The 14,165-nt window shown below is 41.8% G+C and overlaps 1 protein-coding gene across 1 annotated transcript in view; it reads right to left on the bottom strand.

Moving 5' to 3' along the window:
• Positions 1-12,023: 12,023 nt before the first annotated feature.
• The window catches only part of KDR (kinase insert domain receptor), a 71,222-nt gene continuing 69,080 nt past the window's right edge, over positions 12,024-14,165 (bottom strand). Inside the window, exon 30 of the mRNA XM_070948939.1 lies at positions 12,024-12,495. Within this exon, the coding sequence (XP_070805040.1) occupies positions 12,285-12,495 (211 nt within the window). The 3' untranslated portion in view covers positions 12,024-12,284. The remainder of the gene's footprint in view (positions 12,496-14,165) is intronic.

Raw genomic sequence — 14,165 nt, 5'->3', positions numbered from 1 at the left:
CTGCACATGTGCAGAACCTTCTGACCATGAGCAGAAGCACCACACAGTCCCGATAGCAAACTGGTAGCGCCGGGATTTGAAATCCACTACTGGTAGGGATCCATACGCTTATTACCACTGCAGTACCCCCCTAGTCACAGGATTAAAATTTGGGCACTTGGCAACCGATATGTACAGGTAGTCCTTGACTTACAACAGTTCATTTAGTGACCATTCGAAGTGACAACACTACTGAAAAAAGAGACTCGTGACCAGTTTTCACACTTATGACCGTTGCAGCATCCCCATGGGAACTGACTCGTATTTATGACAGTTGCAGTGTCCCGGGGTCATGCAATCCCCTTTTACGACCTTCCGATAAACAAAGTCAATGGGGAAGCCAGACTCACTTAACAACCGTGTTACTAATTGAACAACCGCAGCGATTCACTTAACAAATGCAGCAAGAAAAGTTGTAAAATGGGGGCAAGACTCATTTAACAAATTTCTCACTTAGCAACATCAATTCTGCACTCAGCTGTGGTCCTAGGTTGAGGGCTACCTGTATTTACAATGATTGAAGCATTTTGAGGTCATATAATCCCCATTTGGGTTCTTCCCAACTGGCTTTCGACAAGCGAAGTCCATCGGGGGGAAGGCAGATTGGCTTAATTGAGATGCAATTCACTTCACTGCAGTGATTGGCTTAATAACCATGGCATGAAATTGGGCACAATTCACTTAATAATCATCTTCCTTAGCAATGGAAATTCTTGGCCCAGTGGTGGTTGTAAATCAAGGAAACCTGTGGCTATAGTTGACTTGCTACGCAGTCCCACTCGCAACCAGACAACAGTAATGGGAGGGATGGAAGGTATTGGAATGTAAGGGAGAGCTGGAAGGGAAATTTGGAATGCAAGTGTGCCAGCTGGAAGTCTGAGACAGATCCAAGGTCCACCCCCTGGGAACGTCCGAGACAGACAGACTGTTCCCAAAACAAAGTGAGTGCAAATGATTGGTGGAGAATGGACAATGGGAGGTTCAAGGGGGGAAAGAGAGCATTTTCCTATGCTGTTTGTGTGCGAAATTGTTAGAGCTGGCTTTTCTACTTCTGGACCCATATGGAAGTTTCAGTAAAGTTATACTCTTGGTATTTAAAAAAAAAAAAAATGTCCCAGGAGTTCCTTTTGTTGCCTAACCCAGGGGGGCAGTTGATACCTGTAATATTTTATACGTCATATAACATGAAACAGGGAGAGAAGGAGTAGATTAATTGGACACAAGGGAGCTGAATCTTGTACAAATTTTTTTTTTTTTTTTTATTTGATTTATATGCCGCCCTTCTCCGGAGACTCAGGGCGGCTTACAATGCTTTAAGCAATAGCCTTCATTCTTTTGTATATTTTATACAAAGTCAGCTTATTGCCCCCACAAACTGGGTCCTCATTTCACCTACCTTAGAAAGGATGGAAGGCTGAGTCAACCTTGAGCCTTGGAGAGATTCGAACCAGCAGAAATTGCAGGCAGCTGTGTTAATAACAGGGTGCACTAAACCCTTGTACTATCAAGGCTCTTGATTTGACGTTAGGAATGATCTGGAATTGTTCATACCTGACTTAAGGAGATTCAGAATAACAGAGTTGGAAGGGACCTTGTAGGTCATCTAGTCCAACCCCCCATCCAAGCAGAGCCTTCACCATTTCTGACAGATGGCAGTCCAGTCTCTTCTTGAAAGCTTCCAGTGATGAAGCTCCCACAATTCCTGAAGGCAACTTCTGTTCCATTGGTCGATTGCTCTCACTGTCAGGAAATTTCTCCTTATTTCTAAGGTTGAATCTCTCCTTGATCAGTTTCCGTCCGTTCATCCTTGAAGAACAGTGTTTACAAAAAGAAATCATTTACACTAAATTTACAATGGTAAGGCCACACTTGGAATATTGCATTCAGTTTTGGTCGCCATGATGTAAAAAAGATGCTGAGACTCTAGAAAGAGTGCAGAGAAGATCAACAAAGATCTTTGGGGACTGGAGGGTAAAACATATGAAGAACGGTTGCAGGAACTGGGTATGTCTAGTTTAATGAAGAGAAGGACTAGGGGAGACGTGGTAGCAGTGTTCCAATATCTCAGGGGCTGCCACAAAGAAGAAAGTGTCAAGCTATTCTTCAAAGCACCTGAGGGTAGAACAAGAAGCAATGGGTGGAAACTAATCAAGGAGAGAAGCAACCTAGAACTAAAGAGAAATTTCCTGACAGTTAGAACAATTAATCAGTGGAACAACTTGCCTCCAGAAGTTGTGGCTGCTCCAACGCTGGAAATTTTTAAGAAGATGTTGGATAACCATTTGTCTGAAGTGGTGTAGGGTTTCCTGTCTGGGCAGGGGGTTGGACTAGAAGACCTCCAAGGTTCCTTCCAACTCTGTTTATTCTATTCTATTCTACAAGACAAAATAAGCATGGCGACTTTATAATTATAACTAATTGACCTTACAGCCTTATACAATAGGATATAGTTTTATAATCAACATCCACTTCTTTGCACCTTCCAGCTGTAAATTGCTGCACTCACATTATTGAGTGATAGAACTAAGAGGCCATGACTTCTCTCTCTTCTCTCTGATAAATCCATAATCTAATCAAGTCAGTACTTTCATCCAGGATTAAATCCTGAATAACAAATATTTACCAGCATTTGATTAAGGGTTTAGAAAGCCCGACCATTATGCTGGAGGCCCCACCGTTCATAACACCTTGGTTATACTGCAACCTAAAACAAAGAAGAACCAACCACTCTTCTTTTTTCTCCTGTATTTTTCCTCTTGTGTTCAAAAATTTGGGAAATAGTTTCTTCAACATATGAAATTTGGGAGAATTATGGGATATGGGATAAATGATAGGTAGGTGCAGTGGTGGAATTCAGCCGGTTCAGGCCAATTTGGGCGAACCGGTAGTTAAATTGCTGGCTGGCTCCTCCCCACTTCCAGGAATCCCCACATGCTCCATTTTAGCTCCCAGGTAAGTGCAGGTAGGCCTACTAGGCCCAAAACAGGGCGTGGGGGTGCGGCAAGCACCCCATGGTCCATTTTCGCTCCCAGGAGGCTTCAGGGAGGCCTCCTAGGCCCAAAATAGCTGCCCTGAGTCTCCGGAGAAAGGCGGCATATAAATTGAACTAATAAATAAATAAATAAATAAATAAATAAATAAATAAATAAATAAATAAATAAATAAATAAATAAATAAATAAATAAATAAATAAATAAATAAATAAATAAATAAATAAATTGTACAGCAGGCCAAGTGCTGCCTGTCACATCCCATGGCCACACCCACCTAGCTAGTCATTAGAGCAGAGAACCAGTTGTTAAATTATTTGAATCCCACCACTGGGTAGGTAGATAGGTAGGTAGGTGGGTAGGTAGGTAAGTATGTAGGTAGATAGATGATAGATAGATAGATAGATAGATAGATAGATAGATAGATAGATAGATAGATAGATAGATAAATGTGTGTGAGAGAGAGAGAGAAAGAAAGAAAGAGGGAGGGAGGGATATGAAATTGGGGTGAGTTATGGGTTATGGGATATGGGATAGATGATAGGTAGATAGATGATAGGTAGATAGATGATAGGGAAAGAGAGAGAGAGGGAGAGGGAGATAATAGATAGATAGATAGATAGATAGATAGATAGATAGATAGATAGATAGATAGATATGGATGGGTGGATGGGTGGATGATGGCTAGATGATGAGAGATGAAAGATGTTGAGAAATGAGAGAGAGAGAGATGAGAGAAAGATTGTGTGTGTGTATGAGAGAGAGAAAGAGAGAGAGAGAGAAAGAAAGAAAGAAAGAAAGAAAGAAAGAAAGAAAGAAAGAAAGAAAGAAAGAAAGAAAGAAAGAGACTCATTCTCTCCTAGTTCCTTATCCACAATTTATTTAATTTTTATGGTATCTTTCGCAATAAGTATTATATATATATATTTCTAAAATTGTAAGTCATAATGTTCCAAATACATTTCTTTCCTCTGTCGGGTCAGTGTAGCATCTATTGCACTGGAATAGGTAAAACAACCAGAGAACTTTTCCTATATTGCAGCTCATGTCAATCAGTATAATATTGAACGGGGGGAAAAAGCATCACAAGGAAAGAAAAAGACATGTAGACATGTTCCCTTTTTTGAAGGCTTCTTCAACATTCAGAGGGTAACGTTCACCATTTAATTCCACCTCCAATTTTTGCCTTCCAGAGCATCAGTGATATTTCATTAATCCAGAGCCCCTTTCCCGTTCTGGGAGTTTTCAGACATGGAGGACTACAATTCTCATCATTCCCAGACAGTCGGAGTAAATGAAGGGAGACATAATCTAACACACTTGACTGCACTAGATGGAGAAAGCTGATCTTATATATTAAAAGCAGGTTATATTTATTATGGAAAAATCAACATTATTATACTGTAGTGCTATCTGCAGCAGCCATAAACTTAATGTGGATTGCAAATTGCTAATAAAACCTAATTATCTTCATTAAGAAAACAGTCAAATTATTGGGAGAACATGGTTGAAAAGGCCATCGATTTAATAACATGGCTGGTCTTTGTGTTGATAATTGCATTTGCTTTATCTGCTTACGGCATGCTGGTTTAGTACTTAACCAAGCTGTGACATTTAACAGCTCCTGGCACTTTAATAGTTTTTATCAGAAAATGTAAAGAAGTCTTGGGGACTGTAATTTAAAACTAAACATTTAAATGCATTCCAAGAGCTGTAGAATTATTGTAGAATTGCCTCCCGAAGGCTCACACATAACCTTGCATTTTATGCCATGAAACGAAAGTTCATTAAATAATCTTTCTACAAATTAAGGGACGTCTTTCTCCATTCTGTTTGTGCCCCCCCACTCCAAGTTTGAATGGTGATATAGTAGAAAATGTATTTTTTTAAAAAAAAGAAGAACAAGCATTAAGGTAGATTTTTGTAAGAATGATCCTGACTGATCCTGAATCAACAAGAGAACCTTTTCCCCCTTTTCCAATAGAGCCAACAGTGAAGAAATGAATATTTCTCTCCTTTCAGTTTAAATGGCTCATCCTCCCAGTAGGTTAGGCTTAGCAAATAACAGTGCCTGACTGACCCTTGCTTTCTGTGGAAGCTAAGCGAGATCAGTTCTAGTTAAAATGTAGAGGAAAGTCCCCCTACAGAATATTAGCCCTTGTATAGTCTTATTAATAAAAGGGACGTGGTGGCTCAGTGGCTAAGACGCTGAGCTTGTCGATTGAAAGGTCAGCATTTCAGCGGTTCGAATCCCTAGTGCTGCATAACGGGGTGAGCTCCTGTTATTTGTCCCAGCTTCTGCCAACCTAGCAGTTCGAAAGCAGGTAAAAAAATGCAAGTAGAAAAATAGGGACCACCTTTGGTGGGAAGGGAACAGCGTTCCGCGCGCCTTTGGCGTTTAGTCATGCCGGCCACATGACCACGGAGACATCTTCGGGCAGCGCTGGCTCTTCAGCTTTGAAACAGAGATGAGCACCGCCTCCTAGAGTCGGGAACGACTAACACATATGTGCGAGGGGAAACTTTACCTTTACAGTCTACACTGGGAAGCTGAAGAATTACTATCCCTGTAGAAGGCACTGGCAAAACCACTTCTGTACTCTTATAAAGAGTATGAGGTGAATGAGTATCATAAAGTTGAACTATTCTCAAAAGCACCAGAGGGTAGAACAAGAAGCAATGGGTGGAAACTAATCAAGTAGAAGAAGCAACTTAGAACTAAGGAGAAATTTCCTGACAGTGAGAACAATTAATCAGTGGAACAACTTGCCTCCAGAAGTTGTGAATGCTCCAACACTGGACGTCTTTAAGAAGAGATTGGACAACCATTTGTCTGAAGTGGTGTAGGGTTTCCTGCCTAAGCAGGGGGTTGGACTAGAAGACCTCCAAAGTCCCTTTCAACTCTGTTGTTCTATTCTATTCTATTCTATTCTATTCTATTCTATTCTATTCTATTCTATTCTATTCTATAGACGAATATTTGTAGCTCAGGCTTGACATGAGGGCTCCTTGGTGCTCTCTGAGCTTGCTTGTTTTCTTGCAGAGTTCCATTACCCAAACTAGATATCATCAGTGCTAGTAAGGAGTGGGGTTTGATCTCAGTTTATATTCTAGTGGCTTGCCTATTGGTGTCGGTGGGAGTGGTGTTAGAGATTCTTTGGTTGGGCGGTTTGTTGTTGGCTCTTTGATTGTTTCTTGATACTTAATCAAGAAACAACCTTTCTTCCCTCCTTCTTTTCCTCTTTTTTCCTTCCTTCCTTCCTCTCCTTTTCCTTCCTTCCTTCCCTCCTTCCCCTCTCCCTTTTCCTTCCTTCCTTCCTCTCCTTTTCCTTCCTTCCTTCCCTCCTTCCTTTCTTCCCCTCTCCTTTTGCTTCCTTCCTTCCTTCCCCTCTCCTTTTGCTTCCTTCCTTCCTTCCCCTCTCCTTTTCCCTCCCTCCTTCCTTCCTTCCTTCCTTCCTTCCTTCCTTCCTTCCTTCCTTCCTTCCTTCCTTCCTTCCTTTCCCTCTCCTTTCCCTTCCTTCCTTCCCTTCCCTTCCCTTCCCACCTAGCTACCTACCTAGCTACCAATGAAGGCATTCGTATATATCGCCCCAAGAAACTTTCCCAGATATGCTATTGATGCCAATCCATCAATAGTTCCAATAGAGAGCCTGGATAGCTCTGCAGACAAAAGCACTGTAATTTAACACCAGCTGTCTGCAATTAAAGTAAGTTCGAATCTTGCCAGGCTCAAGGTTGACTCAGCCTTCCATCCTTTCTAAGGTAGGTAAATTGAGGACCCAGTTTGTGGGGGCAATAAGCTGACTTTGTATAAAATATACAAAAGTATGAAGGCTATTGCTTAATGCACTGTAAGCCGCCCTGAGTCTCCGGAGAAGGGCGGCATATAAATCAAATTTTTAAAAAAATAGTTCCAAAAACAAAATAGGCCTGTGCCTTTAGAATAGTGACTCATAGGAGCTAGGGTGCTAAATTGTCTTTCAGTTTAAATAGTTAATTAAAGATCTTTTGATCCTGGCATTTGTGGAAGTTTCCGGGTGTTGTTTACAGGGTGGCAGCCGAAAAAAAAGCTGCCGGTTTATACTCAAGAGTTACTGTGCATAGTCTGCAGGTTATGATTTTGAGCCTCGTGCACCTAAGAAGGTTAATAGCTAACTACATCTGTGGATTGTGCTTTTCACAACCCCACTTAGGAGTAACACAGGACAAGTTTCCCAAATCCCATTAAACAACTTCTCTTAGATACTTATCAGCAGCGTAAATTAAAGGGCTCCTACTCTCCTCCCTCAGGAGGCCTAAATGATGTTTTCCAGGACCTCATCAATCTGAAAAGCTGGAGAAGATGGGATTTAAATCACATTTAGTAGAAACACTTAGCCTGAAGTTCAGCATTCTTGGGGACTTAAATAATATGCTTGGACATGTAAGTCAACATTACAAAAAGTGAAGAAGTTCACTTTTTTGAACTTCTTCCTCATTCCTTGCTCTGTGCAATGTCTTATTGTTTAGGATTGTATAAAGATTGTATAAAGAGAGAGAAAATCATGCAGCCTTTCTGTAGTCCAAAAGAGGACCAAAAAAAGTCACAAGCTTCAGGAAGCTCCAGATATTATTTTGGTGGCTTTTGGGGGAGGATTCTGTTTGGTCTACAAGCGCCATAAAATCCACCCCTGATAAGAATGTAGCAATGTTTCCACTCATTTCCTTGGCCAAGTCCAGTGCATTCCCTTATTCGTTCAATTGTGAAATGTTGGGGAGTTGGAATCTAATGTGTGAATCTAATAGAGAGTCGTCTACAATACCTAATATTTAAAGTAGTGAATTGTGGACGACCAAGCACTCTGCCAGTGAAAACGGGCTCCCGAGTTCCATTGTGCGCCCCCCCCCCCCCAAACTCCATTTTCACTGCCAGAGGGCGGCAGGATGCTGTCGCAGCCGAAAACGGAGCTCTGGAGCCAGTGGTGGGATTCAGCCAGTTCGCACCACTTCGGGAGAACCGGTTGTTAACTTTCTGAGCAGTTTGGTAAACTGGTTGTTGGAAGAAATCATTAGGACAGAGAACCGGTTGTTAAATTATTTGAATCCCACCACTGTCTGGAGCCCGTTTTCGCTGGCAGAGACAACACGGGCCAGTTGTTTGCTGATTCTAGGACGGCCCCGTGAGCCAGATCTAGGCACCCCAAAGGCCGGATCCGGTCCCCAGGCCTTGAGTTTGACACCCCTGATCTAGGAAAAGTAGTCACTTTTAAGTTTTTTTTCCATTGCTTTATTCCTTTGCAAACAACATATGCTTTGACCACGTGTTCAGTAAGTAAAGATCTAATGACCAAAATAGCTGTTGCCTCAGGGGTGGGTTCTAAATTTTTTTACTACCAGTTCTGTGGGCGTGGCTTATTTTGTGGGCGTGGCTTGATGGTCATGTGACAATTCTTTAGGATTTAGTAGAGGTACTGGTCTACCAGGCTTTTAACTGCTTGCAGAGCTGTACCGGTCTACCCATTTGTTTTTGGAGGCACTGGTCTACCCATTTATTTTTGCAGGCATCGGTCTACTCATTTGTTTTTGGAGACACCGGTCTACCACCACACTGCCTTTTAACACTGATCAGCTGTAGGGCGGCCCTTTGAAGCCCTGCGGCAAGAGTTTAAACAGTTTTTTTCCTTCTAGCCAATCAGCTGGGACTCAGGAGGCAGCGAACAGATTGAGGGTGAGGCCAAATAAAAGGTAAGAATAACGCGGGGTGGCAGAACCGGTTCGGTGACGTCATATCATCACCACTACCAGCTCGGCGGAACCGGGTCGAACCGGGAGGAACCCACCACTGTGTTGCCTGCATTACGTTATACAGGTAGCCCTCAATGTACGACTACAATTGAGCCCCAAAATTATGTTGCTGAGGGAGAAATTTGTTGTCACTCAGCAACATAATTCTGTCATAATAAGTAAGTTTGGCCCATTTTACGAATTTTCTTGCCACATTTGTTAAGCGAACCACTGCAGTTGTTAAACGAGTAATTCCGGTTGTTAAGTGAATCTGGTTTTCACACTGACTTTGCTCAGCAGAAGGTCACAAAAGAGGATCACGAGCCCAGGAACACAGCAACCGTCAAAAATGTGAGGCAGTTGTCAAGCATCCGAATGTAAATCACATGACTTGCATTGGTCATAAGTGTGAAAAATGGTCACAAGTTACTTTTTCCCATGCCGTTGTAACTTTGAACGGTCACTGAGTGAACTGTTGTAAGTCGAGGACTACCTGTACAGGAGGTAGGTTACAAACCCACTTAATAGACCTTGTTTCCAAGCAGACTTTATCAGGGCTGAGAAAGACAATACACACTTCCCAGAACAAACTTGGCATCCAGCTCCCCAAAGGTAAAAACATACATTAAGCACTGGGTGTAGATGTGTGCAGGTGCAAAAAAAAAGCATCTTCATGTACAGTGTCATCATTAAAATATTGTGTCGTCTTGACATCTGCTCAAACAGATGTGGAAACCCCCCCTTTGCTGGCATTTTGCCAAGAACGCTGAGACTAAATATAAATATATTTTGAAAGGCAGATGTTTTGAAAGACCAGGTGTTTTTTTTCTTCTTCTAAAAATAGGACTAATAAGAGCAATAGATTCCTGAGACGTTCCTGGATGTTAAAAAAATAAAACAAACTAGGAACAAACAAGGTCAGGGGATTTCTCCCCATCCCCCCCAAATAAAAACAGCTGTGGGATTGTTCTTTTGCTCATAAAAACTTAAAACTCATCATCATTATCAACCATTTGAAATGACACAGAATTTATTTGGTCCATTCATTGGATATACAGTAAATGTTGGAATTCTTACCTGGCAGGGGAGATATCTTGAACAGATGAACAGGAGGAGCTGAGGTGGCGCAGTGGTTAGGGTGCAGTACTGCAGCTGCTTCAGCTGACTGCTAGTTCAGCAGATCAGCGGATCAAATCTCACCGGCTCAAGGTTGACTCAGCCTTCCATCCTTCCGAGGTGGGTAAAATGAGGACCCCGATTGTTAGGGGGCAATATGCTATTTAGTATACTGTCTTTGGTGTAAACCGCCCAGAGTCCTCGGAGAGTGGGCGGCATAGAAATATGAATAATAAAATAATAAATAAATAAACATATAGATGCTGGAGAGTGTGAATGTAAGACATGAAAGACTGCAAGAAATTGCTTTATGATTGTTGTGAAGTGATGAACTTACATATCAACTACCGTATAAAATTTCCCAAAGGTGCTTTTTCAAGAGCCAAGTAGACTTAATAGGTTTTTTTTTTATTTTTTTAAGACATTTCACTTCTCAGAAAAGAAAGGAAAAAACCCCAGAAAGTCCAGTTGCCTCTTGAAAAAGCACCTTTGGGATAACCATGACTCACCATCTCTAAGGAGGTTTTACCACATAAAATCATTCACATTCAAAAATGTTCAGTTGAGAGCTGGCCATTTGAATCAGCCCCCATTTTTAAAATTAGGAGCCAAATATCCAGCGAACTCAAGAATAAAGTTCCACTCAGCTTTCATTATACAATATATTTATTTATTTATTTATTTATTCTCATAATATATTACAATTCTTTCTACATATCCAGACTATAAATACCGCATTTGTGCCGTTTAAATTTTTGTTAATTCATGGATTTGTTCTGCTTGAAATATTAAACAAAATACAAAACCCTGAATGAAAAAATATAAAAGACAACCAAAGACAACACTAGTCAAAATAGCTTCATGATACTTTCTGTAAAGAAAAGTCTTTCAATGTATATATCACATGTTATTAGGTGACCAAATTTTGCAATCTTTCCACTTGAAAGGTCCATCAGGACATTCTGAGCAGCTAGAAATGGTAGAGGGTCTCCTTCTTGAGCAGGCGGTCGGACTAGAAGACCTCCAAGGTAGGGGTGGGCTTCAAAAATTTTAGCAAGGGGTTCTCTGCCCGGTTGCTGGGTGGGTGTGGCCATGGTGGGTGTGGCCTAGTCGGCCTCCTGCAACATGACAGGGGGGGTGTTTTTGCCCTCCCCGGGCTCCAGAGGGCAAAAACAGCCTCCCCAGGCTCCGAAGGCCCCTCTGGAGGCCAGAAACAGCCCTGTTTCCAGCCTTCCTGAACTTCCGGTAGGCCTGTTTTTTGCCCTCCCCAAGGCTCTGCACGCGCCCTGCATTTACGTGCATCCAAAATGGGCCATGTGGGGACTCATGGGAGGGGTGGGGTGGGTGGAGCCAGCTAAGAGTGGGATGTGAGGGTTCTCCGAACTGCACAGAATCTTAGCTAGAGGTTCTCCCGAACCCTTGCGAACCCCCAGCAGCCCACCCCTGCTCCATGGTCCCTTCCAACTCTGTTATCTCAGTGATAAAACTGGTTTTATGGACAATTTGCTTGGCTGCGTTACAAGAGGTTATTTTATCAAGGTGGCTGTTTCAAAAATAATAATAATAATAATATGTGTCTGCATCTTAAGAACCATACCACACTGATCAAATAAAGAAATGTTCACCAACATTCTTTGGTGAATAATGGTTAAACTCTGGGATTATTTGCTAATTTTTAAGCATTTCTCAAGCCTCTCAAGGAGGCTCATTTCAGTAGGAAGCCTTCTTGGAAAGGATCAAAAATACATCAAGGCCTAGGGAGTAAAAACAGAGCTTTTCACAAAGCCAGATGCCCTGGTCTTCAGTAGCTTTTAGTGGCTTACTTTTAACAGCAAGATTTAGACAGGAAAGATCCTTCAATGGAAGAGATAAACATGAAAGAGGAGTTAGGAAAGGCAGATGCTGTCTTAGGTTCCACTGACCACACTTCTGAAACCTCATTGCTGACCAACCCCAAATTCAAAGGATTCTGACTGGTGGACCCTCCCGCCACCGCTACCGGTTGGCCTGAACTGGGGCAAACTGGTAGAAACCCACCACTGATTCTGACTGAGCCTATTTCCATCTTCATGTAACTGCATAGAAAGAGGGCCTCCTTATCAGATTTCACGATGTTCTTGTGTTCAAACTGATGATGAAACGATCATCTATGACTTTCAGCAATGCCTGATATATCTTCAAGCTCTCTCAAAGTCTGGCATTGCTTCCACAGGATTCCTTATTGCAATTTCTTCTTCTTTTTATCATAAAAAAAATAATAATAATGGGAAATTCATATTTTTCTCCCCTCCTGTATTCTGGGTATGAATACAATGGGTTTCAGGACAAGGCAATGTTTGGTATAAGTTCCAGTTGTTACCATTTTCTGAGAAGTCCTTATACAGACTGTGAACTCAGAGAGATAGCAGGGCCATAGGCAACGAAGCAGGTCTGAGAAGCGTCGTCCCTGAGCATTAAGAGTTCTGTTTCTTCACTAGGATAAATGGTAATGTCCATGTCATCTGAATGATAGCCTGACTGGTAGCCGCTGGTGGGATTTGAAGCTTCAGACATAACAGATTCGTTGCTTTTACTGGAAATCAGCCCACTGAAAAACAAAAAATAAAAATGGCTAATTTTGCACCAGAGTTCAGAGTATGTGTAATGGTATGTGAGAATGACCTTGGCAGGCAGGAGGAAGAGATCCAGAATGAACAACTAGCATATAAAAGATATTCTAGTCCACAGAAGGAGACGAATTAGCACACAAAAGTATGCTGCTTTTCTGGACTAACTTACAGGGCAATCAATATGGGATTTTTGCCTTGGCCGACAAATATGGAGGACATTCTGTCTGCTTTGGTACAGCAACCAAACAGAACAGGTACAGACTCCAACGGATAGGCAGAAAAAAACAATTGCAACCAGTTTGCCTTCCATTGAGGACTTGTTTACTGCAAGAAAGAGGGCTGAGAGAATACCGTTTTCCCGAAAATAAGACATCCCCTGAAAATAAGCCCAATTGGGTTTTTGAGTGCATGCACTAAAAAAAGCCCCCCCTCGAAAATAAGCCCTCCCCAAAAATATTTAAATGCATGCGCAGCTGGTCCCCGCCATTTCCTCTGGTTAGGGTTAAGGAGACAGAGCTGGAAATCAGGTAAGACTGCAAGAGGAGTCCCGTCTTACTCCACATGCCCCAAAATAATAAGACCTCCCAGAAAATAAGGCCAAGCACTTATTTCCGGGTTCAAAAAAATATAAGACAGGGTCTTATTTTCGGGGAAACACAGTATCTACAGACCTCTCACATCCTGGACATAAACTGTTTCAACTCCTCCCCTCAGGATGGCGCTACAGGGCATTGCATGCCAAAACAACTAGACACACAGACAGTTTTATCTCTCGAGATGTCACTCTGCTGAACACCTAATTCTCACAGCACTGTCTTGTGTCTAAGTATATTTACCCACGCTGTATGGCTGAAGTATTATTATTATTATTATTATCACTCCCATCTTCTTTACTACATCTTCTTATTGGTATTATCATGATTATGATTACTCCGTTGCTTTGCATGTACACTGAGAGCTTCTGTACCGGAGACAAACTTCTTGTGTGTCCAATCACACTTGGCCAACAAAGTATTCTATTCTATAGTCTATCCTATTCCATGTGGATGAAACACAGGGACAGATGGAGAAACATCTCCATCTATCTGTGACATCTCTTTCTAACTGCCATCTAGCAGCAAATACTCTATCAAACTGCTACGGAGGGAGCGAAGGAAAGGATGCCGGAATAAATAAGCACAGGATATAATTGGACATTCCCAAAGTGACACTGGAACCCCAGGAAGTCAAAATGTGGGTGGACAGTTTAAGCCTTATTTTGTAGTATTGCGCGCTGACATGCACTTTTCTTCTACTTCCCACCATCTCACAGCAAAACCCTAGAGTGTGGCATCATTGATGGAACATTACTGGGTAAGAAGAATAAATCTGTCCAAAAGAGAGGTGGATAACTCTAGATATTTCCTCTCAAGTAGAGAATTTTATTTATTTATGTATTTATTTGTATATTTATGTATGTATGTACCGTATTTCCCCGAGGGAAAAAAAGACTTAACTGGAAAATAAGCCCTAGCATGATTTTTCCAGATGCTCATAAGCCCTACCCAAAAATTAAGCCCTAGTTAAGATCGTCAGCCAGACGGATGCATTTATTACCGTATTTCCCCCAAAATAAGACCCAACCAGAAAATAAGCCCTAATGTATCTT

The sequence above is a fragment of the Pituophis catenifer genome, unplaced genomic scaffold, assembly GCF_029215685.1.
Source record: "Pituophis catenifer annectens isolate HBS135680 unplaced genomic scaffold, rPitCat1.0.hap2 SCAF_8, whole genome shotgun sequence".
Lineage (NCBI taxonomy): Eukaryota > Metazoa > Chordata > Lepidosauria > Squamata > Colubridae > Pituophis > Pituophis catenifer.
This window is presented reverse-complemented; position numbering and strand designations above follow the sequence as displayed.